This window comes from Chiloscyllium plagiosum, chromosome 3 (genome assembly GCF_004010195.1).
Source record: "Chiloscyllium plagiosum isolate BGI_BamShark_2017 chromosome 3, ASM401019v2, whole genome shotgun sequence".
Classification (NCBI taxonomy): Eukaryota; Metazoa; Chordata; class Chondrichthyes; order Orectolobiformes; family Hemiscylliidae; genus Chiloscyllium; species Chiloscyllium plagiosum.
The window spans coordinates 75,514,364-75,538,708 of record NC_057712.1 but is presented as its reverse complement, the minus strand read 5'-3'; the positions used below and the strand labels follow the sequence as shown (position 1 = coordinate 75,538,708).

The 24,345-nt window shown below is 47.8% G+C and overlaps 1 protein-coding gene across 7 annotated transcripts in view; it reads right to left on the bottom strand.

Annotated features, from left to right (window-relative positions):
- The window catches only part of LOC122545653 (5-aminolevulinate synthase, erythroid-specific, mitochondrial-like), a 74,930-nt gene that overhangs the window by 44,320 nt on the left and 6,265 nt on the right, over positions 1-24,345 (bottom strand). For 4 of the 7 annotated variants that reach the window (XM_043684621.1, XM_043684617.1, XM_043684610.1 and 1 more), the window contains 3 exons: positions 10,182-10,363; positions 8,486-8,668; positions 4,875-4,988 (listed from right to left, as the gene is read on the bottom strand). In XM_043684621.1, coding sequence (XP_043540556.1) covers positions 4,875-4,988; positions 8,486-8,668; positions 10,182-10,350 — 466 coding nt within the window. In that variant the 5' untranslated portion in view covers positions 10,351-10,363. Of the gene's footprint in view, positions 1-4,874; positions 4,989-8,485; positions 8,669-10,181; positions 10,364-17,036; positions 17,054-24,345 lie in introns of those variants that run through there. The other 3 variants (XM_043684637.1, XM_043684641.1, XM_043684627.1) reach the window with 2 other exon arrangements.

The following is a 24,345-nucleotide window of genomic DNA, read 5'->3' as shown; positions in this document are numbered from 1 at the left end:
CCTTCCTATTCATATACCCATCCAAATGCCTCTTAAATGTTGCAATTGTACCAGCCTCCACCACTTCCTCTGGCAGCTCATTCCATACCCGCACCACCCTCTGTGTGAACACGTTACCCTTAGGTCTCTTTTATATCTTTCCCCTCTCACCCTAAACCTATGCCCGGCTAGTTCTGGACCCCCCCACCCCAGGTGGAAAAGACCTTGTCTATTTACCCTATCCATGCCCCCCCTCATGATTTTATAAACCTCTATAAGGTCACCCCTCAGCCTCCGACGCTCCAGGGAAAACAGCCCCAGCCTGTTCAGCCTCTCCCTGTAGCTCAAATCCTCCAACCCTGGCAACATCCTTGTAAATCTTTTCTCAACCCTTTCAAGTTTCACAACATCTTTCCCGATAGGAATTGCACGCAATATTCCAACAGTTGTTTATGTTTCGTTGACTCCTCCTTCCCAGGGATGATTAATTAGCATATTGCTTTTAATTCCTTTATAACAGTTTCTCCCTGTCCCTTTCGTCTTAAGAAACAGCTTATTTCAGATTTGAATCATGAACAGTTATTAAAGTTCGGAAATCCACCATGTCACACTAGAGTCAGTGGAAAGGGGGCACCTCTCCCTTATGGTTGCAGTCATACCTGACCAACTGGAAAGTGATTGTGCTTCTTGGAAGCCAATCATCTCTGCTCCAGGGCGCGAGTTCCTCAGGTTAGCTAAGCTCCCAATCAACCTGTTTCAGAATGTTATTACTCACCTCCAGAACGCATCGGACTTGAACCCAGGACGACTGGCTCAGAAGTAGGGTTGCTATCACTGTGCGCCAAAAACCCAGTCCCTCAGGCTAGCGTCATAGTTCCTTTGGTCTAACCAGTCCATGCCAGACATAATGGGCGGCACGGTGGCACAGTGGTTAGCACTGCTGCCTCACAGCGCCAGAGACCCGGGTTCAATTCCCGACTCAGGCGACTGACTGTGTGGAGTTTGCACATTCTCCCCGTGTCTGCGTGGGTTTCCTCCGGGTGCTCCGGTTTCCTCCCACAGTCCAAAGATGTGCAGGTCAGGTGAATTGGCCATGCTAAATTGCCCATAGTGTTAGGTAAAAAGGGGTACATGTAGGGGTATGGGTGGGTTGCGCTTCGGTGGGTCGGTGTGGACTTGTTGGGCTGAAGGGCATGTTTCCACACTGTAAGTAATCTAATCTAATCTAATCTAATCTAATAATCCGGAACCAAACTAATCCTGCCTGCCTACTCCGGGCCCATTTCCCTTCAAAGCTTTCCTATCCATGTACTTGTCCAAATGTCTTTTATGTAGAGTCATGGAGATGTACAGCATGGAACCAGACCCTTCGGTCCAACCCGTCCACGCCCTCCAGATATCCCAACCCAATCTAGTCCCACCGGCCAGCACCCGGCCCATGTCCCTCCAAACCTTTCCTATTCATATACCCATCCAGACGCCTTTTAAATGTTGCAATTGTACCAAACTCCACCACTTCCTCTGGCAGCTCATTCCATACACATTCCACCCTCTACATGAAAGAGTTGCCCCTTGGGTCTCTTTCATATCTTTCCCGTCTCACCCATATGTTGTAACTGAACCCACATCCACCACTTCCTCACTCAACACCCGAACCACTCTCTGTGCAAAAGCTTTGCCTGTCGCGTCTTTTTTTTAATTTCCCTCCTCTCACCTTAAAAACGTGCCCCCAATCTTGAAATTGCCCGACCTAGGGAAAGGGCAACTCCTGTTAACTTTATCTGCACCTCTCATTATTTTATCAACTTCCTTCAGGTCGTCCCTCAACCTCCTACGCTCCGGTGAACAAAGTCCCAGCCTATCCAGCCTTTCTTTATAACTCAAACTTTCCACACCCGGCAACATCCTGGTAAATCTCTTCTGTACCCTCTCCAGCTTAGGAATATCCTTCCGGTAACAGGGAGACCGGAACTGGACACAGAGCTCCAGACGAGGCACCACTAATGTCCTATAACACTTCAACATGACTTCCCAACTCCGATACCCAAAGGACTGAGCTATGGAGGCAAACATGTCGAATGCCTTTTTAACCACCCTGTCTATTTGTGACGCAAACTTCAAGGAATTATGCACCTGCATTCCGAGGTCCTTTGTTCTACAACGCTATCCAAGGCCCGACCATTAATTGTACAAGCCTTACAGTCAAACCATCTTCACCTGTTTCATTAATTATCTTTTCTTCCTCATAAGGTCAGAAATAGACCTGGTAGCTGATTTAGGGTGGCATGGTGGCTCAGTGGTTAGCACTGCTGCCTCACGGCGCCAGGGACCCGGGTTCGGTTCCAGCCTCGGGTGACTATCGGTGTGGAGTTTGCACGTTCTCCCCGTGTCTGCGTGGGTTTCCTCCGGGTGCTCCGTTTTCCTCCCACAGTCCAAAGATGTGCAGGTTAGGGTGGATTGGCCGTGCTAAATTGTCCTGTAGTGCCCAGGGATGTGCAGGTTAGGGTGGATTGGCCGTGCTAAATTGTCCTGTAGTGCCCAGGGATGTGCAGGTTAGGGTGGATTGGCCGTGCTAAATTGTCCTGTAGTGCCCAGGGATGTGCAGGTTAGGGTGGATTGGCCGTGCTAAATTGTCCTGTAGTGCCCAGGGATGTGCAGGTTAGGGTGGATTGGCCGTGCTAAATTGTCCTGTAGTGCCCAGGGATGTGCAGGTTAGGGTGGATTGGCCGTGCTAAATTGTCCTGTAGTGCCCAGGGATGTGCAGGTTAGGGTGGATTGGCCGTGCTAAATTGTCCTGTAGTGCCCAGGGATGTGCAGGTTAGGGTGGATTGGCCGTGCTAAATTGTCCTGTAGTGCCCAGGGATGTGCAGGTTAGGGTGGATTGGCCGTGCTAAATTGTCCTGTAGTGCCCAGGGATGTGCAGGTTAGGGTGGATTGGCCGTGCTAAATTGTCCTGTAGTGCCCAGGGATGTGCAGGTTAGGGTGGATTGGCCGTGCTAAATTGTCCTGTAGTGCCCAGGAGGAAACCCACGCAGACACGGGGAGAATGTGCAAACTCCACACAGACAGTCACCTGAGGCGGGAATTGAACCCGGGTCCCTGGCGCTGTGAGGCACCACTGAGCCACCATGTAGCCCCGTGGACTTGTTGGGCCGAAGGACCTGTTTCCACACTGTAGGGATTCTATGATTTATAATGTTCAGTGCCATTCATAACTCCCTGGATTTTGAAGCAGTGCACATCCAAATGCAGCTAGACCTGGACAGCATCCAGGTCTTTGTTGATGAGTGGCGAGTTACATTTTGCACTAGGTTAGATTAGATTCCCTACAGTGTGGAAACAGGCCCTAGGGCCCAACCAGTCCACACCGACCTTTCCGAAGAGTAACCCACCCAGACCCATTTTCCTTTTGACTCATGCACCTAGCGCCATGGGCAATTTAGCACGGCCAATCCACCCTAACCTGCACATCTTTGTGACTGTGGGAGGAAACCCACACAGACACGGGGAGAATGTGCAAACTCCACACAGACAGTCACCCGAGGCTGGAATCAAACCTGGTCCTGTGAGGCAGCAGTGCTAACCCCTGAGCCATCGTGCCACCCCACTAAGACAAGTGCCAGGCAATGCCAGGCAACAAGAGAGACACTGACCTTTGACCCTTGACTTTCAATGGCATTTCCATCCCAGAATTCCCACCTGCTAAGGGTTACCATTGACCAGAAATTGATCAGGACTTACTATATAAATATTTTGTGGACAACAGCAGGTCAAAAGGCTAGGGATCCTGCAGCAAATAACTTGCCTCCTGACCCCTCTGAGCCTCTCAACCAGCTACAAGGCGCAAACCAGCAGCATGAAGGGGAATACTTGCCAACTGAACACAAATCCAACAACACTCAAGAAGCTTGGCACCATCCAGGCGGAAGCAAACCGCTCGATTGGCACCACAACCACACTAATTCACTCCACCACCAACACTCAGTAGCAGCAGTGTGCACCATTTACGGGACGCACTGAAGAACAGGGTCCTGAGACAGCACTTTCAAAACCTTTGACCACAGTCACTGAGAAAGATTAGATTAGATTACATTACAGTGTGCAAACAGGCCCTTCGGCCCAACAAGTCCACACCGCCCCGCTGAAGCGCAACCCACCCATACCCCTACATGTACCCCTTACCTAACACTACGGGCAATTTAGCATGGCCAATTCACCTGACCTGCACATCTTTGGACTGTGGGAGGAAACCGGAGCACCCGGAGGAAACCCACGCAGACACGGGGAGAATGTGCAAACTCCACACAGTCAGTCGCCTGAGGCGGGAATTGAACCCGGGTCTCTGGCGCTGTGAGGCAGCAGTGCTAACCACTGTGCCACCGCGCCGCCCACGATGAGAATGGAAGATATGTGGAGCTCCTCTCCTTGCAAGTACCCCTCCAAGCCATTCGTTATCCGGACTTGGATAGCATAGAGTCATAGAGATGTACAGCACGGAAACAGACCCTTCGGTCCAACCCGTCCATGCCGACCCAGATATCCCAACCCAACCTAGCCCTACCTGCCAGCACCCGGCCCATATCCCTCCAAACCCTTCCTGTTCTTTTAAGTGTCTTTTGAGTGTTACAGTTGTACCAGCTTCCACCACTTCCTCTGGCAGCTCACCGACGCTGGTCCGAATGGAATTTTAGCGGTCCCTACAGCAAATGGGCAGCAGTGGTTCAAGAGATAGTGCTCTCCCAGCCGGGCAATGAGAAAGGCACACCCAGGCAGCAACACCTATGTCCCGTGAATGAATTTTTAAAAACGAGCAAGAGAAAAAAATCAAAATAGCAAACCTGGAATATATATTTCAGGGTGACTTTACGAATAAAGTCAACACGCTCCATACATACCCTCGGTTATGTTGTCACGGATGAGATGGGTAACAGCCAACTTAGAAACTGAATCTTGAAGCCTCTTAATTGGGTCAGATATCCAGCCAATAATCCCTGAGCTCTTGGAAGGCTCTGAAAGATAATTAGATTGTAAAGTACGCTTTTGTCTGAACCAGACTATTGGTTTCAATTGTTCCATTTCTTCAGGTATTTGTATGGATATTTCCATCTACTATGGGTCAGTTAATACCCTTTTGAGGTGGATGGCAGAAGGTCAGGCATGCCCTTTCTGAGTGGGAGAGGAGGGCTGAAGGGCTGTCTTTTATTTGTTTTCTGCTATCTTTCAAGGAAGACTTTAAACTCGGTCTATGTCTGTCCTACCAGATGTTAGAACAAGATGGAATTTCTGCATGGAATTCCTGGCTAGTATCTATCTCTACAATAGGCGTCTCTATTTCTAAGGACCACAGCGTAGGGTTATAGAGATGTACAGCACGGAAACAGACCCTTCGGTCCAACCCGTCCATGCCGACCCAGATATCCCAACCCAATCTAGTCCCACCTGCCAGCACCCGGCCCATATCCCTCCAAACCCTTCCTATTCATATGCCCAACCAAGTGTCTCTTAAATGTTGAAATTGTACCAGTCTCCACCACTTCCTCGGGGAGCTCATTCCAAACCCGCACCACCCTCTTTTTGAAAAAGCTGCCCCTCAGGTCTCTTTTATATCTTTCCCTTCTCATCCTAAACCCATGCCCTCTAGTTCTGGACTCCCCCACCCCAGGGGGAAAAGACCTTGTCTATTTACCCTATCCATGATTCCCTCATGATTTTATAAACCTCTAGTTCTGGGCTCCCCCACCCCAGGGGGGAAAAGACCTTGTCTATTTACCCTATCCATGTCCTCTCATGGTTTTATAAACCTCTAAAATGTCACTCCTCAGCCTGCAAAGCTGTTTGAAAAATAGCCCCAAAATAAATATTTTTATTTATTGATGGGATGTGGGCATCATTGACCACGCCCATCCTTGACTGTCCTGGGAATGCTGATTCTGTGCCACTTTCTTGGAATATTGCGTGCAATTCTGGTCCCCTTCCTATCGGAAAGATGTTGTGAAATGCGAAACGGTTCAGAAAAGATTTACAAGGATGTTGCCAGGGTTGGAGGGTCTGAGCTACAGGGAGAGGCTGAACAGGCTGGGGCTGTTTTCCCTGGAGCGTCGGAGGCTGAGGGATGACCTTATAGAGGTTTATAAAACCATGAGGGGCATGGATAGGGTAAATAGACAAGGTATTTTCCCCCTGGGGTGGGGGAGTCCAGAACTAGAGGGGCGTAGGTTTAAGGTGAGACAGGAAAAGTTTTTCATGCAGAGGGTGGTACGGGTATGGAATGAGCTGCCTGAGGAGGTGGTGGAGGCTGGTACAATGATAACATTTAAAATGCATTAGGATGGGTAGATGAATGGGAAGGGTTTAGAGGGATATGGGCCAAGTGCTGGCAAAAGGGACTAAATTAGTTTAGGATACTTTCATTCAGAAAGTAAGGAGGCATGGGATACAGGGAGATTTGGCTATCTGGATACAGAATTGGCTGGCCCATAGAAGGCAGAAGGTGGTAGTCGATGGAAAGTATTCATCCTGGCGCTCGGTGACCAGTGGTTTTCCGCAGGGATCGGTTCTGGGAGCTCTGCTCTTTGTGATTTCTACAAATGACTGGGATGAGGAAACGGAAGGGTGGGTTAGTAAGTTTGCTGATGACACAAAGGTTGGTGGATAGAGTAGAGGGCTGTTGTAAGTTGCAATGGGACATTGACAGGATGCAGAGCTGGGCAGAGAAGTGGCAGGCGGAGTTCAACCTGGAAAATTGTGAAGTGATTCATTTTGGAAGGTCGCATTTGAGTGCTGAATGCAGGGTTAAAGGAGAATTCTTGGCAGTGTGGAGGAACAGAGGGATCTTGGGGGGGTCCACATTCATAGGGAGGAACAGAGGGATCTTGGGGGGGTCCACATTCATAGATCTCTCAAAATTGCCCCCCAAGTTGACAGGGTTGTTAAGAAGGCGTATGGTGTGTTGGCTTTCATTAGCAGGGGGATTGAGTTTAAGAGCCACGAGGTTATGCTGCAGCTCTATAGAGCCCTGGTTAGGCCACACTTGGAACATGGTGTTCAGTTCTGGTCACCTCAATATAGGAAGGATGTTGAAGCTTTCGAGAGGGTGCAGAGGAGATGTACCAGGATACTGCCTGGCCTGGAGGGCAGGTCTTATGAAGCAAGGCTGAGGGAGCTAGGGCTCTTCTCATTGGAGTGAAGGAGGGCGAGAGGTGACTGAATAGAGGTGGAACGAGGCATAGATTGAGTGGATAGCCAGAGACTTTTTCCCAGGACGGAAATGGCTATCACGAGGGGGCATCATTTTAAGGTGTTTGGAGGAGGGTCAGATGGAGGTTCTTTACACAGAGAATGGTGGGTGCGTGGAAGGCACTGACAGCATTGGGAGTAGAGTCAGAGACATTTAGGGACATTTAAGCGACTCTCGGAGAGGCACATGGATAATAGTACAATGTAGGGTATGTAAGTTCGTCTGATCTTAGAGTAGGGTAAAAGGTTGGCATAACATCGAGGGCCGAAGGGCCTGCACTGTTCTATGTTCTATATCGAGGGCCGAAGGGCCTGCACTGTTCTATGTTCTATGGAAAGCGGTCGACATGGAGGAGTCGAAACGAGGGTCTATTTCTGTGCTGTATATCTCTATGACTCTGTGACTTGTGGGCTTAAATGTTACTCACTACAGGTCAACCCAAGCCTTGTTGGTGACTAGGTTTTACTGCACAAGGGGATAAACTACTCAATTATTTGAGTAAATATATTTAGAAGCGATTTGAAAAAGATTGTAAAAACCCTTCCTGACCAACTAAATGGATAATTTCGTCATTACCTTAACAGAGATGAACAATAATAGACCATTGGGCCGGAAATGATCGTCATTGATAATCCAACTCAGTCCCCTTTCTACCCCACACCCTTTTGTCCCTTCAGCCCCTACGTCTAACTCCTTGTTGTCCTGAACTGCCTTCGGTGCTGGAGAATTCCGCAGGCTTACCACGCTCTGGATGACGCAGTTTGTCATCACCTCAAACTGCGTGTCCTGTACTGTGACCCCTGGTTCTAGAATCCCCAGTCTTCCGGGACAATCTCCCTGTGTTTACCTGTGTCTAATCGTGTTAGAATTTTACAGTTTCTATAAGACACACCCTCGCTCTTCTCAGCTAGAATAGTCTTAATCCATCCTTGATAAGTCAATTCAGACGTCTCTTCAGAAGTCAGTCTTGCAATTCCAGGAATCTTTGTTGCACTTGAACGAGAGAGAGAGAGAGAGAGAGAGAGAGAGAGAGAGCCAGAACCTTCTACCTCAGGTAAGCAGACCAAAACGGCACATGATCCCACCAAGGCCCTGTACAATTATGTGTGTCAAGTTGGCTGCGGGGTTACAAAATGGCGACCAAACTGAAGTGACATTGAGAGTAAATGTAAAAGACTTTGGTGTACCCTTCGGTTGTAAAAGGCACTGAAGGAGTGCAAAACCGATGTCCTTTGTTTTTAAACTTCTCAAACGACTGCTCGCTCTCACCGTGTTGAGGCCTAGTACCTGTCACATCCTCTTGGACTGCCAGACTTGCTTTGCGAATGACCCTTTTGATCTCCCATTCCACAAAAGGACAGTTAGCATTGGGTGCAGCAGTTTGGTCGGGCAACGGAACCTCTGCCTTCGGAAGGGAAAACCGTGAGGTACTCGGAGTTCCCTGACCTGAAACTGAACGTCAAAAGTACGTCAAGGCACTGCACGTGTGTTAAACAGGAACAACAGCTCCAACTTAACTCTTTTAAGTTTATCTCATGATAACAGAGAGCTTATCAGCAACGTCACATTCTATGCAGTACTGTATAGTGTCGTTACTGGCTTAGGGACCTCAGTTATTGGCATTGCTAAGTATCAAACAGGGCGTCAACACTACATAGTTGGTTTCGGGGGAGAGTACCCCCCGAGAGGTTGAGTCGGTTCGGATTGTTTCCATCAGGAAAAAAGGAGATTGAGGGGGAACCTGATTGAGGTTTACCAAATCATAGACAGGGCGGATAGAGACAAGCTTTTCTTGTGAAGGATTCAATAACGAGAGGTCACACTTTCAAGGTGAGAGGTGAAATGTTTAAAGGGGACACACGCGGCAAGTACCTCACACAGAGGGTGGTGGGCGCCTGGAACGCGTTGCCAGCAGGGGGTGGTAGAGGCAGGCACGGTAGATCCATTTAAGATGTGCCTGAGGAGGTGGGGGAGCAGAGGGATGCAGATGCTTAGGAATTGGGTGATAGGTGGATTTGGATCAGCTCAGGCTTGGAGGGCCGAAGGGCCTGTTCCTGGGCTGTACACTGTCTTTGTTCTTTGTAAAGTGTTCAATTGAGCGTTGAAAGAGCAGCATTACTATGGGCAGTGTAGGGGACACTTTTCTCTGTATCTCAGCCCATGTTGCGCCTACCATGGGAGTGTTAGAGACAGTATAGGGGGAACTTTACTCTGTACCTAACCCCGTACTGTCTCTCTCCTGGGATAGTTTAGGAGGGTCAGTGTAGAGGAGCTTTGCTGGTTAATCCACTCCTCTGCTGCAGCTGCCCTTGGAGTAGTTTGTGGGGGACAGTGCGGAGATTCACTCTACATCTAATGACGTGCAATACCTCTCCTGGGAGTATTTCGTCAAGACAATGCACAGAGATATTTGCTTCTGCTGTTCCTGTCCTGAGAGTGTTTGACGAGGACAGTGTCGAGGGAATTTTACTGTGTATCTGATCCCACCCTGAGAATTTTTATAGATAAATCAATCTGTGGAAATCAGTTAAGGATTACTTAGAAAAAGATGCCCAGATTCTAGAAACCCAGCATGAGTTTAGAAAGGGATTGGGATGGTGGGCTTGGCGATGGCCTCATTTGGTATTATGACTAGTCTATTCAATTCAGAAACCCAGTTAACATCCTGGGGACCTGGGTTCAAATCCCGCCAAACGATAGATGGTGGAATTCGAATTCAATTTAAAAAGAAACCTGGAATTAAGATTCTGCTGATGACCATGAAACCATTATTGGATCGTCTGGTTTTGGGGGAAGGAAACTAGGCCAGGGCCTACACGTGACTCCAGACTCTAACAAGGTCGTTGACTCTGAACTGCGTTCTGAAATGGCCTAGCAAACCTCTCAATTCAAGTGCAGCTCGGGATGGACAATAAATTCTGGTGAGCCAACGATTCCCACATGTGAATAGGAAAAAGAGTCTTACCAGCTGGGTCCTTCTCTTTTACCCACTGTAAGTGGGCACTTGTAGTCACCAGGCTGCGAGACATCGCCGGACAGTGTTGAACATAGATGGACAGAGATCGGCCGGCTTTCTGGAGGAAGGCACGGGGGACTCGCAACAGAAACGGGCAGCTGTGCATGAAGATGCCCATCTCTGACGTCGCTCTGCAAAAGGAAATCGTGCCATAGAGTCATAGAGGCGTCCAGCACGGAAATAGACCCTTCGGTCCAACCCGTCCATGCCGACCAGATGTCCCAACCCAATCTGGTCCCACCTGCCAGCACCAGGCCCATATCCCTCCAAACCCTTCCTATTCATATACCCATCCAAATGCCTCTTAAACGTTGCAGTTGTACCAGCCTCCACCACTTCCTCTGGCAGCTCATTCCATACACGTACCACCCTCTGCGTGAAAAAGCTGCCCCTTAGGTCTCCTCTATATCTTTCCCCTCTCACCCTAAACCTATGCCCTCTAGTTCTGGACTCCCTGACCCCAGGGAAAAGACTTTGCCTATTTACCCTATCCATGCCCCTCATAATTTTGTAAACCTCTATAAGGTCACCCCTCAGCCTCCGACGCTCCAGGGAAAACAGCCCCAGCCTGTTCAGCCTCTCCCTGTAGCTCAAACCCTCCAACCCTGGCAACATCTCTGTAAATCTTTTCTGAACCCTTTCAAGTTTCACCACACCTTTCCAATAGGAAGGAGACCAGAATTGCACACAATATTCCAACAGTGGCCTAACCGATGATATACTCGAAACCATTCCACCACTGGCAAAGACAGTATCCAAGGAGATCCCTGGCTGACTGAGTGCAGGATCCCGGAGAGAGAGGCTACATGCAGAATCCAGGGAGAAAGGCCAAAATCCCAAGGAGAGAGAGAGGCTGAGCACAGGAATTTCGTGACTAAAGAGGCCACTTGATAGCCAAAGGAAAGGGAATGGCCAAGGGTAGACCCCAGGGAGAGAGCAGTTGGGTGCAGGACCCCAGGGGGAGAGAAGCCAAACTCCCAGGATTAGAATACTTCAGACTAAATCAGACTAAGGATGAAGAAACCAAGAGACAGGATCCAAGATGGACAATCCCACGGACAATGCCATGGCGCTGTAGGAGTGTCCCAGGCATAGTTTCTTTTCCCAGGCACCAGTTTACCAGGATCAGATCGATGCTTCAGGATGTGGCACCCCAGTGACAAGGCCATGCTCGATGAGGCAGGTAAAAGGATTGTCTGCAGATGCTGGAAACCAGATTCTGGATTAGTGCTGCTGGAAAAGCGCAGCAGTTCAGGCAGCACTCAAGGAGCAGTAAAATCGACGTTTCGGGCAAAAGCCCTTCACCAGCCTTTCATCACTAATCCAGAATCTAGGATGCAGGTTCACAGGGACAAGGTCATTGTCCTCTGTATGGAACATCAGGGGGAAGACCATACTGCAGGAATGTGGGACGTCATGGTACCCAGGAATTGGGCCCCATTGCCGTACAATGCACGGTTAGATGAAGAGAGATATAAGGGAAGTCAAATACCAGTCATGTTATGTGCAATTAATCTCACTCCCCTCACCCAGACTCTGCAGTTTCTCATACCCCCATATATTTAATTCCAATTTATGTAATCCTGATCATCCAACTCCCCTCAGCCTGTAACAAACTTCTTGGCAGTGTGGAGGAGCAGAGGGATCTGGACGTGCAAGTACATAGATCCCTCAAATTTGCCACTCAAGTGGACAGGGTTGTTAAGAAAGCATATGGTGTTTTGGCTTTCATTAACAGAGGGATTGAGTTTAAAAGCCGCGAGGTTTTGCTGCAGCTCTACAAGTCCCTGGTGAGACCACGCTTGGAATATTGTGTCCAGTTCTGGTCGCCCTACTATAGGAAAGATACAGAGGCTTTGAGAGAGGGTACAAAGAAGGTTTACCAGGATGCTGCCTGGACTGGCGGGCTTGCCTTATGACGAAAGGTTGAATAAGCTCGGAACTTTCTCTCTGGAGAGAAGGAGGAAGAGAGGAGACCTGATCGAGCTGTACAAGGTAATGAGAGGAACATATAGAGTCAATAGCCAGAGACTTTTCCCCAAGGCAGGACTGACTGGTACGAGGAGTCATAGTTTGAAGGTATCAGGAGGAAGGTATAAAGGAGACGTCAGAGGTAGGTTCTTTACTCAGAGAGTTGTGAATGCATGGGATGCGTTGCCAGCGGTGGTGGAAGCAGAGTCATTGGGGACATTTAAGCGACTGCTGGACATGCACATGGATAGCAGTGAGTTGAGGGGTGCGTAGGCTAAGTTACTAAATTTTACGTTAGGATTAAACCTCGGCAAAGCATCTTGGGCCAAAGGGCCTGTTCTGTGCTGTACGTTTCTATGTTCCTTGTACTTAACCCGCCTCGACATCCCACATTATGGCCCCCCTTTTTCTTATTCCCTGGCTTACTAACTTTCTTTCCTCTTTTAGATTAGATTCCATACAGCGCGGGAACAGGCCCTTCGGCCCAACAAGTCCACACTGACTCTCCGTCGAGAAACCCACCCCAGAACCATTCCCCTACATTTACCCCTGATTAATGCACCTAACACTATGGACAATTTAGCATGGCCAGTTCACCTGACCAGCAACAGCTTTGTGACTGTGGGAGGAAACCCACGCAGACGCGGGGAGAACGTACAAACTCCACACAGACAGTTGCCTGAGGCGGGAATTGAACCTGGGTCCCTGGTGCTGTGAGGCAGCAGTGCTAACCACTGTGCCACCGTGCCGCCCATCTCCACCTGGACTCTATCTCCATCTATCTGTCTCAAACCCTTCCCCCCGCCCGCCCAATGTGAATTTAACTCCCGTTTCTCAGCTGAAGAAAGGTCACTAAGTGTTAACTTTGCTTTCTCTCTATCAATGCTTCCAGACCTGCTGAGTTTCTCCAGGATTTTCTGTTTTTTGATCCCGATTTCCGGAATCCGTAGGTCTTTGTCCTAGTTAGTCTGTGTCCAGTCTTTGTAACTGCAGTTAATCTGAATTCAGTCCCGAAAATGCTAGCTGCTGTGGTTCCAGTTTATTTCTGACTGAATGAGTTAGCTGCATTACCATAGCTGTCAGTGAATGGCTATAAGACCATAAGATATAGAAGTGGAAGCAAGGCCATTCGGCCTATCAACTCCACCCCGCCATTCAATCATGGCTGATGGGCTTTTCAACTCCACTTACCCGCACTCTCCCCGTATCCCTTAATTTCTTGCGAGATCAAGAATTTATTAATCTCTGCCACTGAGAGTCATAGAGATGTACAGCACGGAAACAGACCCTTCGGTCCAACCCGTCCACGCCAACCCAGATATCCCAATCCAATGTAGTCCCAACTGCCAGCACCCGGCCCATATCCCTCCAAACCCTTCCTATTCATATACCCATCCAAATGCCTCTTAAATGTTGCAATTGTACCAGCCTCCACCACTTCCTCTGGCAGCTCATTCCATACACGTTCCACCTTCTGTGTGAAAAAGTTGCCCCTTAGGTCTCTTATATCTTTCCTCTCTGTCACCCTAAACCTATGCCCTCTAGTTCTGGACTCCCCGACCCCAGGGAAAAGACTTTGTCTATTTACACTATCCACGCCCCGCAACACCCCTGGCCTCCACTGCGCTCCATGGCCCACCACTCTCCGGCTGAAGAAATGTCTCCCTATTTCCGTTCTAAATTGACCCCCCTCTAATTTTAAGCCTGTGCTCACGGGTCCTAGTCTCCCCCCCGCCTGACGTAAAACAAATTCCCAGCGTCCACCCTTTCTAAGCCACGCGTTATCTTGTAAGTTTCTATTCAGTCTCCCTCTCATCCTTCTAAACTCTAATGAATACAATCCCAGGATCCTCAGCAGATCATCATGGGTTAGGCCTACCATTCCAGGGAGCATCCGTGTGAATCTCAGCTGGACACGCTCCAGTGCCAGTATGTCCTTCCTGAGGTGCGGGGGCCCAAAACTGGACACAGTATTCGAAAAAGGCGACTAAATACAGCTTCATAAATTCTCAGAAGCTGCTTTTACATTCCAACCCTCTTGAGATAAATGACAACATTACATTTGCTTTCTTAATCACGGACTCAACCTGCAAGTTAACCTTTTAGAGAATCCTGAACTAGCACTCCCAGATCCCTTTGTACTTTATGAATTTTCTCACCGTTTAAAGAAATAGTCCAGGCCTGTATTCTTTTTTTTTTAAAGTGCAAGACCTCGCACTTGCTCATATATTGCCCCAGCAGCTCTGGCTGCCTTTTCTTGATTGGTGACCGTGTGTGGTTCAGATAAGCTGGAGGTATTCTGTCACACCCAGACCAATGGTATGATTACGCTCACTGCTTGGTGAAGCTTTAGGTTACGAACTAAGTCCATTTTGAATACTTCGACTGAGGAGAATTGCAAACAGCACCGGGCTCTCAGGAATAAACCCCGGTCGGTTGAGAGGTTTTAGATTCGATTCCCCGACAGTGTGGAAGCAGGCCCTTCGGCCCAGCGAGAGCACGCCGACCCTCCAGAGAGTGACCCACCCCAGACCCATTTCCCTCTGACTAATGCGCCTAACGCTACGGGGACAATTTAGCATGGCCAATCCACCCTAACCTGCACATCCCTGGGCACGACGGGGACAATTTAGTATGGCCAATCCACCCTAATCCGCACTTCCCTGGGCACTACTGGGGGCAATTTAGCACGGTCAATCCACCCTAACCTGCACATCCCTGGGCACTACAGGAGAATTTAGCACGGCCAACCCACCCTAACCTGCACATCCATGGGCACTATGGGACAATTTAGCACGGCCAATCCACCCTAACCTGCACATCCCTGGGCACTACGGGACAATTTAGCACGGCCAAACCATCATAACCTGCACGTCCCTGGGACTACGGGGACAATTTAGCACGGCCAATCCACCCTAACCTGCACATCCCTGGGCACTACGGGGACAATTTAGCACAGCCAACCCACCCTAACCTGCACGTCCCTGGGACTACGGGGACAATTTAGCACGGCCAATCCACCCTAACCTGCACATCCCTGGGCTCTACGGGTACAATTTAGCACGGCCTATCCACCCTAACGTGCACATCCCTGGGCTCTACGGGGACAATTTAGCACAGCCAATCCACCCTAACCTGCACATCCCTGGGCTCTACGGGTACAATTTAGCACGGCCAATCCACCCTAACCTGCACAACTTTGGACTGTGGGAGGAAACCCAGGCAGATATGGGGAGAATGTGCAAACTCCACACAGGAAGTTGCCCCGAGGCTGGAATGGAACCTGGGTCCTGGCGCCGTGAGGCAGTGATGGCAACCGCTGACCCACCGTGCCACCCCCATCCTGGTCGGTGTGGACTTGTTGGGCCGATGGGCCTGTTCCCACACTGTAGGGAATCTAATCGAATATTGTGGTTGTGGGCCTCAATCCATTCTGGGTCCTAAGAAGGGCAAGGGTAAGAACCATCAGGGTCAGGAGGAATGGGGTTTAGTATTTGTTCTTTCATTGAAGAAGGACGACGCTGGCAAAGATGGCATTTATTGCCTCTCACCAATTGCCTTGAAGAAGTTATTAGTGAGCTGTCTTGCTGGAGTCCATAGGGCAATAGGGGTATCCACAGGTGCTGTCAGGAAGGGGGTTCCTGGACTTTGACTTGGGGACAGTGAAGGAACGGCAATATGGTTGGATCAATATGGATCAGTGCAGCTCCTTGGCGTCCTGTGCAGCACCCAGATCTTACAGCGTTGACTTCTGGTTCTAGAACTCACTGCCACACTTGGGCCTCAGAGGCCGGGACAGTCAGTCAGAAAATTCGAGGAAACTCTCATCAAGGTGATGTTTGATTTGGAAGGAATTTACAACTGATGGAGCGCCCGGGAGCATTTTGCCTTTAACCTTTTTTTTGGTGGGAGAGGTTGCATATTCAGAAAGTGCTCGAAAAGGAGGTTACGTTAACTTCTGCAGTATACGTATGGCGGCACAGAGGCTCAGTGGTTAGCACTGCTGCCTCACAGCGCCAGGAACCTAGGTTTGATTCCAGACTCAGGTGACTGTGTGGAGTTTGCACTTCTCCCTGTGTCTGCATGGATTTCCTCCGGGTGCACTGGTTTCCTCCCACAATCCAAAGGTACGCAGGCCAGGCTGATTGGACATGCTAAATTGCCCATAGTGTTAGGTGCATTGGTCAGGGGTAAATATAGGGTAAGGGAATGATTCTGGGTGGGTTACTCTGTGGAGGGTCGGTGTGGACTTGTAGGGAATCTAATCTAATATTGTGACCATGTTACTGCTGTTACTATGTGATGGTGACGAGCAGAAAGAATGTCTAACGTGGTGAACAGTGTGCCTGCTTTGTTCAGGATGGAGTCCAGTTTCCTGAGTGTTGTTGGAGCAGCACTCATCCAGTGCAAGAGGGGAGTGGTCCTTCACATTCCTGACTTATTCCTTGTGTTACGACACGGCAGTGAACCCTTCTGTTAATTAAACCAAACATCTAGAAAAGTTCACCTCGCCTCGTAACATGTTAAATTACGAGTGACAGAAAACTCCCAAATTCTACTATTTAAAAAAAAGCAATTTATTCTTTAACTCTAAAAGTGAACATTAAACATCTACTCACAACTCTAAGCCCCCCTTTCACTTAACATCTTATTACCTGCCTCCAACTCTATAACAATATACTGTTCCAATAAAACACTTATTAAAATTACATCAACTTAATTTCAAAACCACACCGCAGCTGTCATCTTCAATGTCTGTCTTCTCCCAGCTGAAGATCTCCCTGGGTCATCTTCTTTGTTTTTGTTGTAAATATGTTTCATATGAAAAGGTACCTTTGATAGAGAGTGTTTCTCAATTTCTTGTATCTGTGTTGATGACAGTTGCTCTGTCTGAAATTTTCAAAATGCCTGCATTTTTACATCCCCAACATCAGATCATCTCATTGGTTCATTGTTGGCAAAACAATACATTCAAACGCGATTTGGTTTTAGTATCATGGGGCATAATGTAAACTGACTGGTTATATTTGAATCGTTGTCAAAACAGCGACCAAAACTCAGGTATCCCATTTCACAGCCAATGTTACATATTTTCGATTTTCCAGTGCACTCTGTAGCTGCTATCTGGTCATATACACACAGGGGCTTGTAAACTCTCAGTTCAGAACAGCATTCACGCTCTCTTAAAGGTACAGCACACACCTTCAAATTCATAACACCTCCCCCTCTAAGAAAAAATGAACCATCATAATGAAAAGATAGCTTCATTTCTTTCTAATTTTTAATCCCATTACAATGAAATACATAGGTTATTAATCTAAGTTCCTATTAATTTCTGCACACATATGTATGTATAACATTGGAATCTGTCCAAGCTTATCTGCACTTTTTCCTTTAAATCCACGATAACGCATCTGCTATCACAGTTTTCCAACCCACGGCAAATACGATTTGTAAATTAAAAGTATGTAACATAAGTGTCATATTTTTGTCTTTAAATCCTTCCAAGAACGTCAGAGGATTATGGTCAGTGTACACAACTGTCTCTGACACATTGTTTGTCACATAAACATTCAAAAAACGTAAGGTCAGTACCAGACTCAATAATTCTTTTTCGATGGTGGAGTATTTTCTCTGGTGGGTGCTGAGTTTCTTTGAAAAGTAGCCAATCGGCCTTTCAATCCCATCATCACCTTCGTGTAGCAGTGCAGCCCCAACTCCGATGTCGCCAACCTCGATTGCAACTTGGAAGGGTCTCACAAACTTTGGTGTAGCTAAAACTGGTGCAGTGGTTAATACTACTTTTAAATTATCAAGTGCTTCCACTGAAATTATGTGCTCTTCTTTAGTGTGTGGAGTTTGCACATTCTCCCTGTGCCTACGTGGGCTTCCTCTGGGTGCTCCGGTTTCCTCCCACAACCCTAAGAGGATGTGCAGGTTAGCTGAGTTGGCCGTGCTAAATTGCCCCTCGTGTTAGGTGAAGGGGTACATGTAGAGGAATGGGTCTGGGTGGGTTGCGCTTCGGCGGGTCGGTGTCGACTTGTTGGGCCGAAGGGCCTGTTTCCACACTGTAAGTAATCTGATCTCATCTAGTCGAAATCTGTTCGCGGTGTCACCACACTGCTAAAGCTTGCGACAGACTTCCCGCAGAATCTGTTTAGTCCCAAAACTTGAAGCATCACTTTCTTTTGAGGTTGGGTGTGGACATTTCTCGATGGTCTCTGTCTTGATGTTCCTTGGGGTCAACCTTCCATGACCGATATTATGTCCTAAGAACGTCACCTCTGTCTTCGCAAATTCTGTTATCGTTAAGTTTATTACCAGTTTTGCTACTTGTAATCGTTCAAAGTGCTCTACCAACTTAGCATGTGATCTGTCCATGATCTGCTAAATATTATTGCATCATCCAAATAGACTGCACAGTTTGTTAATTCAGCCACAACTCTATTCATGGGTTTTTGGAATGTGGCTGGTGGGTTCTTCATTCTAAAAGGCATCACTTTGAATTGTTATAGCCCATTTGGGGTTACAAATACAGAAACTTCTTTCATTTTCAGTCCAACTGATGGTGGTCCAGTGGTTAGCGCTGCTGCCTCACAGCGCCAGGGTCCCAGGTTTGATTCCAGCCTCGGGCGACTGTCTGTGTGGAGTTTGCACATTCTCCCTGTGTCTGCGTGGGTTTCCTCCCATAGTGCAGGTCAGGTGAATTGGCCATGATAAATTGCCTGTAGTGTTCGGTGCATTAGTCAGAGGGAAATGGGACTGGGTGGGTTACTCTTTGGAGGGTTGGTGTGGACTGGTTGTGCTGAAGGGCCTGTTTCCGCGCTGTAGGGAATCTAATCTAACTCTGTGATGTAACTGGCTTGTCCGACTTTCTCTTTACAGTCCTCCAATCTTGGCATGGGGTGTGAGTTGGATTTTGTTACGGCTTTGACCTTCCGATAGTCCACACAAAATCGTTCAGTCCTGTCAGGTTTTGGAACTAACACGATCGGCAAACTCCACTCACTCTGACTCTTTGTTGGTATCTTCGTTGAGCATCGCATCCACTTCCTTCTGGACCTGTGTGGCCTTGGGAGGATTGAGTCTGTAGGGGTGTTGTTTAATTGGAATAGCATTTCCTACTTCCACTGTATTAATCCTCCACATCTTATTCCTGCATATGTCCTCATACTGCTTCAACAACCTTTCAACTGAGTTCTTTGTTCCTGAGATTGCTCACTAACCTATCTCACACCTCAAGGACTTCCTCATTGTTTAACATATTTTGAGGTGCATCAAACTCCATGATATCTGGATATGATTCCTCACTCTGCAGGGCTCTATCTAACACCTATTTCTCCAGTTCCCTGCCTCTTATAGTAAGGTTTCAACATACGACATCCCTGACACCGTTTTTTCTAACTGGCTTCTTTACCAGGCAGTTTACCTGACTCAACTTCTTCTCAATTTGATCGGGACCACTAAACCTGGCTTTGAAGGGATCTCCTGCCACTGGTAACAATATTAATACATGATCCCCCACGGGAAAACATCCAAACTTTCGAGTTTTTATCTCCCACCTGCTTCATTCTATGCTGTGCCCTCTTCAAATGCTGTTTAGCTACATCACCTACCCAGTTTAATCTCTCCCTCACTTCAGATACATAATCCAAGTGTGAGATCTCCGACATTGGTCCTGTCAATGTTTCTTTAATTAATTTCAAAGGGGCTCTCGCTTCATGGCCGAATGTTAACTCTAAGGGAGTAAACTGAGTTGATTAACTTGGGGCATCCCTAACGGTCAACAATCTGAATGAGATACCTTTATCCCAATCATTTGGGTAATCCGGCAGTGCGTTCTTAACATGGTCTTCAGGGTCTGATGCCAAAGCTCCCTGGGATTCAGAATGGTACACTTGCTTTAAAATGTTGTGTGCCTAAGCTATCCATGACTTCCTTACACAGCCCAGCATTAAAGCAGACCCTAGGTCTAACTGAATCTCACTGGGTAGATCATACCAAGTAAGGAAAGCTACTAATTCCTCTACCACCCTTTTTGCCTGAATACTCCATGCTGGAATTGCCTCCGGAAATCTGGTAGACACACCCATTGTGGTTAGCAGGTACTGGTTCCAACTTTTAGTTTTAGGGAGGGGACCTCATACAGTCGTAGAGATGTCCAGCATGGAAACAGACCCTTCGGTCCAACCTGTCCATGCCGACCCAGATATCCCAACCCAATCTAGTCCCACCTGCCAGCACCCGGCCCATATCCCTCCAAACCCTTCCTATTCACATACCCTTCCAGATGCCTCTTAAATGTTGCAGTTGTACCAGCCTCTGCCATATCCTCTGGGAGCTCATTCCATACACGTACCACCCTCTGTGTGAAAACGTTGCCCCTTAGGTCTCTCTTATATCTTTCCCCTCTCACCCTAAATCTATGCCCCTCTAGTTCTGGGCTCCCCCACCCCAGGGAAAAGACTTTGTCTATTTACCCTATCCATGCCCCCTCATGATTTTATAAACCTCTAGTTCTGAGCTCCCCCACCCCAGGGGGAAAAGACCTTGTCTATAGTTCTGGGCTCCCCCACCCCAGGGGGAAAAGACCTTGTCTATTTATCCTATCCACGCCCCCCTCATGATTTTATAAACCTCTATAAGGTCACCCCTCAGCCTCCGACGCTCCAGGGAAAACAGCCCCAGCCTGTTCAGCCTCTCCCTATATCTCAAATCCTCCAACCCTGGCAACATCCTTGTAAATCTTTTCTGAACCTTTTCAAGTTTCACAACATCTTTCCCCGATAAGAAGGAGACCAGAATTGCACGCAATATTCCAACAGTGGGCCTAACCCATGTCCTGTACAGCCGCAACATGACCTCCCAACTCCTGTACTCAATACTATACAGTGAAAAGGTCTTCAAATGCAGGAATCGGCAACAAAGATGCTGGTTTTATTACCGCCTGTGGCTTACCTACCATTGGGCATGTGTGACATGTACGGCAAAATTTAACCACATCCATTTGGTCACAGAAATTTGAGGGTGCACACATGAGGATCAATGGTCGGCACAACACCGTGGGCTGAAGGGCCTGTTCTGTGCTGTACTGTCCTATGTTCTATGTACATCCTTGTGCAGTCCAGGCCAATAGAAGTGCTTTTGTACCTTAGCCTGAGTCTCCCTCACAGCTAGGTGATTCGCGTGCTACCCATGTCTATGTACTACCGGTAACACAATCTGGTGCACTTTTTTGTTAGATTACATTCCCTACAGTGTAGAAACAGGCCCCTCAGCCCGACAAGTCCACACCGACCCTCCAACCCACCCAGACCCATTTCCCTCTAGCGAATGCACCTAACACTACGGGCAATTTATCGTGGCCAATTCACCTGACCTGCACATCTTTGGACTGTGCAAACACCACACAGACAGTCGCCCAATGCTAGAATCGAACCTAGGCCCCTGGCACTGTGAGGCAGCAGTGCTAACCACTGCGCCACTGTGATGCCAAGCTTCTGCTCAGCACTAACCTGCCATAATCTCCATTTTCGTTTTAGGATTCTATCTTAAAAGATAATAAACCTTAGGAATACCTTCTGATTACTTTACTGAGTATGTGTCAACATATATATCTTTTATTATCTCATCTTTCTGTTGTAAGTCCATTAGCCTTTCAGGGCTAAACACTCCTGCCCGTACCCTCTACCTGCACCATTACATCAAACAGGATGTCCGCTAACTGAACCTCAACTCCTTCATCTTTCTCTTTAGTTTTTGCTTCTTGCTGTGTCTTATGATAGTGGGATCTTGTTACTACACAGTCTGGATAAATTCCAGGGTATTTATCTTTTAAATTCTCAGTTCCCTCTAGTTCTGGCTTCTCCATAACAGGGGGGGGGTTCCCCCCCCCCACCTTGGATCCAGCCCAATCATTGCCACGAACAAACTGTATTCCTGGAATGGACACTCTGTCAATCACTCCCACTGTTACTTCCCCAGTCTTGAGTTGGCTATCCAGCCTGATCTTACATAGGGGAACGCTAAACTTCTGTCCACCTCTCCCGCAAATCACCACTCTCTCAGATAACATGTCAGAAACAGTGCAAATAAGATCATCTCTTACTATTAGAGACTGATTAGATCCTGTGTCTCTCAAAATTATAATTTTTTTTTCCCCTTCTCCCCCTGCTCTTCCGAAGTAAACTTAGCCTACAGAGGTGAACTCTATACCCAGCCCTGGCCTAAGCTGAGCACTTTCCTGCAGGTCCTCGGATTTTCTTGGGGGTTTCCTTCACTACTTTCGCTAATGCCACTGGCTTAGCCTCTTTTACCACATCTTTTCCCACAATGCCTTTCTTCAGCGACCAACACTGCGACTTTACAGGTCCCACTTGACCACAGTGGGACCACCTGAGGCCTTTCACCTCCTCTCCACCGTCTTGGCCTTCTCTTTTCACCTGAGGTAAACTACTCCCAGTGTGCCCTACTCTTTGTCTTGTAATGTAGGATCTCCCCTTCTCCCAATTTCCATCCCTCACAGGATGAAATTCTTACATAGATACATAGACATGTACAGCACAGAAACAGACCCTTCGGACCAACTCATCTGTGCCGACCAGTTATCCTAAACTAATCTCGTCCCATTTGCCAGCACTTGGCCCATATCCCTCTCAACCCTTCCTATTCATATACCCATCCAGAAGCCTTTTAAAAGCTGTAATTGTACCAGCCTCCACCACTTCCTCTGGCAGCTCGTTCCAAACCATGCACCATCCTCTGCATGAAAAAGTTGTCCCTTAGGTCTCTTTTATATCTTTCCCCTCTCATCCTAAGCTTGTGCCCTCTAATTCGTGACTCCCCCACCCCAGGGGGAAAAGACCTTGTCTATTTACCCTATCCATGCCCCTCATGATTTTATAAACCTTTATAAGGTCACCCCCTCAGCCTCCGACACTCCAGGGAAAACAGCCCCAGCCTGTTTAGCCTTTCCCTGTCGCTCAAATCCTCCAACCCTGGCAACATCCTTGTAAATCTTTTCACAACATCTTTCCGATAGGAAGGAGACCAGAATTGCACGCAATATTCTAACAGAGGCCTAACCAATGTCCTGTACAGCCTCAACATGACCTCCCAACTACTGTACTCAATTCTCTGACCAATAAAGGAAAGCATACCAAACACCTCCTTCACTATCCCTACCTGCGACTCCACTTTCAAGGAGCTATGAACCTGCACTCCAAGGTCTCTTTGTTCAGCAACACTCCCCAGGACCTTACCATTAAGTGTATAAGTCCTGCTAAGATTTGCTTTTCCAAAATGCAGCACCTCGCATTTGTTTAAATTAAACTCTGTCTGCGACTCCTCAGCCCATTGGTCCATCTGAACAGGATCCCATTTCTGGAAGCTACGTTTTGCCTTATACACCAACGCATTTTCATCTGCCATCTCTGACACTTCTCACTTCTGAAACTTTCTGTTCAAATACATGAATTCTTATCATCTCTGGAAGTGAGTGTTTAAACTCCTCCAGCAGAATAATCCCTCTTAGAGCCTCAAAGGTCTTATCTATTTTTAAGGCCTGCACCCATCTATCAACATTGGCTAAGTTTAATTCTTTTGAACTCAACGTAAGTCTGACCTGGTTCCTCCGTTTTCTTTCTGGACTGCTGTCTATATGCTTCGGGTACCAATCAATCAGCACTCAAAATAGCCTGTTTGACATCTGCATAATCTCCTGACCCCCCTCATCTGACAGCGCGTTGAATAACTCACTGGGTGTGCCTACCAGCTTAGACAGAACTAGCATTATCCGCAAGTTCCCTGACCACTCCATCTCCCTAGCCAACTTTTCAAATGAAATAAAGAAGGCTTCAACATCTTTCTCATCAAAATGTGGCAATGTTTTAACATATTATATACATCACTATCTCTTGTCCTCATCTCCATCCTGTTAACTTGATTTTCCTTACTAATTCGCAACTTCTGAAATTCAAATTCCCTCTCCCTTTCTCTTCCTTTCTTCTGTCTCTCTTTGCTCAGTTAAGAACCTTCTCTCCCTTTTATCCTCCCTCTCTCTCTCTTTCTCTCTTTCCCTGTTTCTCTCTGTTTCTCCCCCCTCTCTTCCTTTTTACCTCCCTCTCTCTCTTTCTCCCTATCT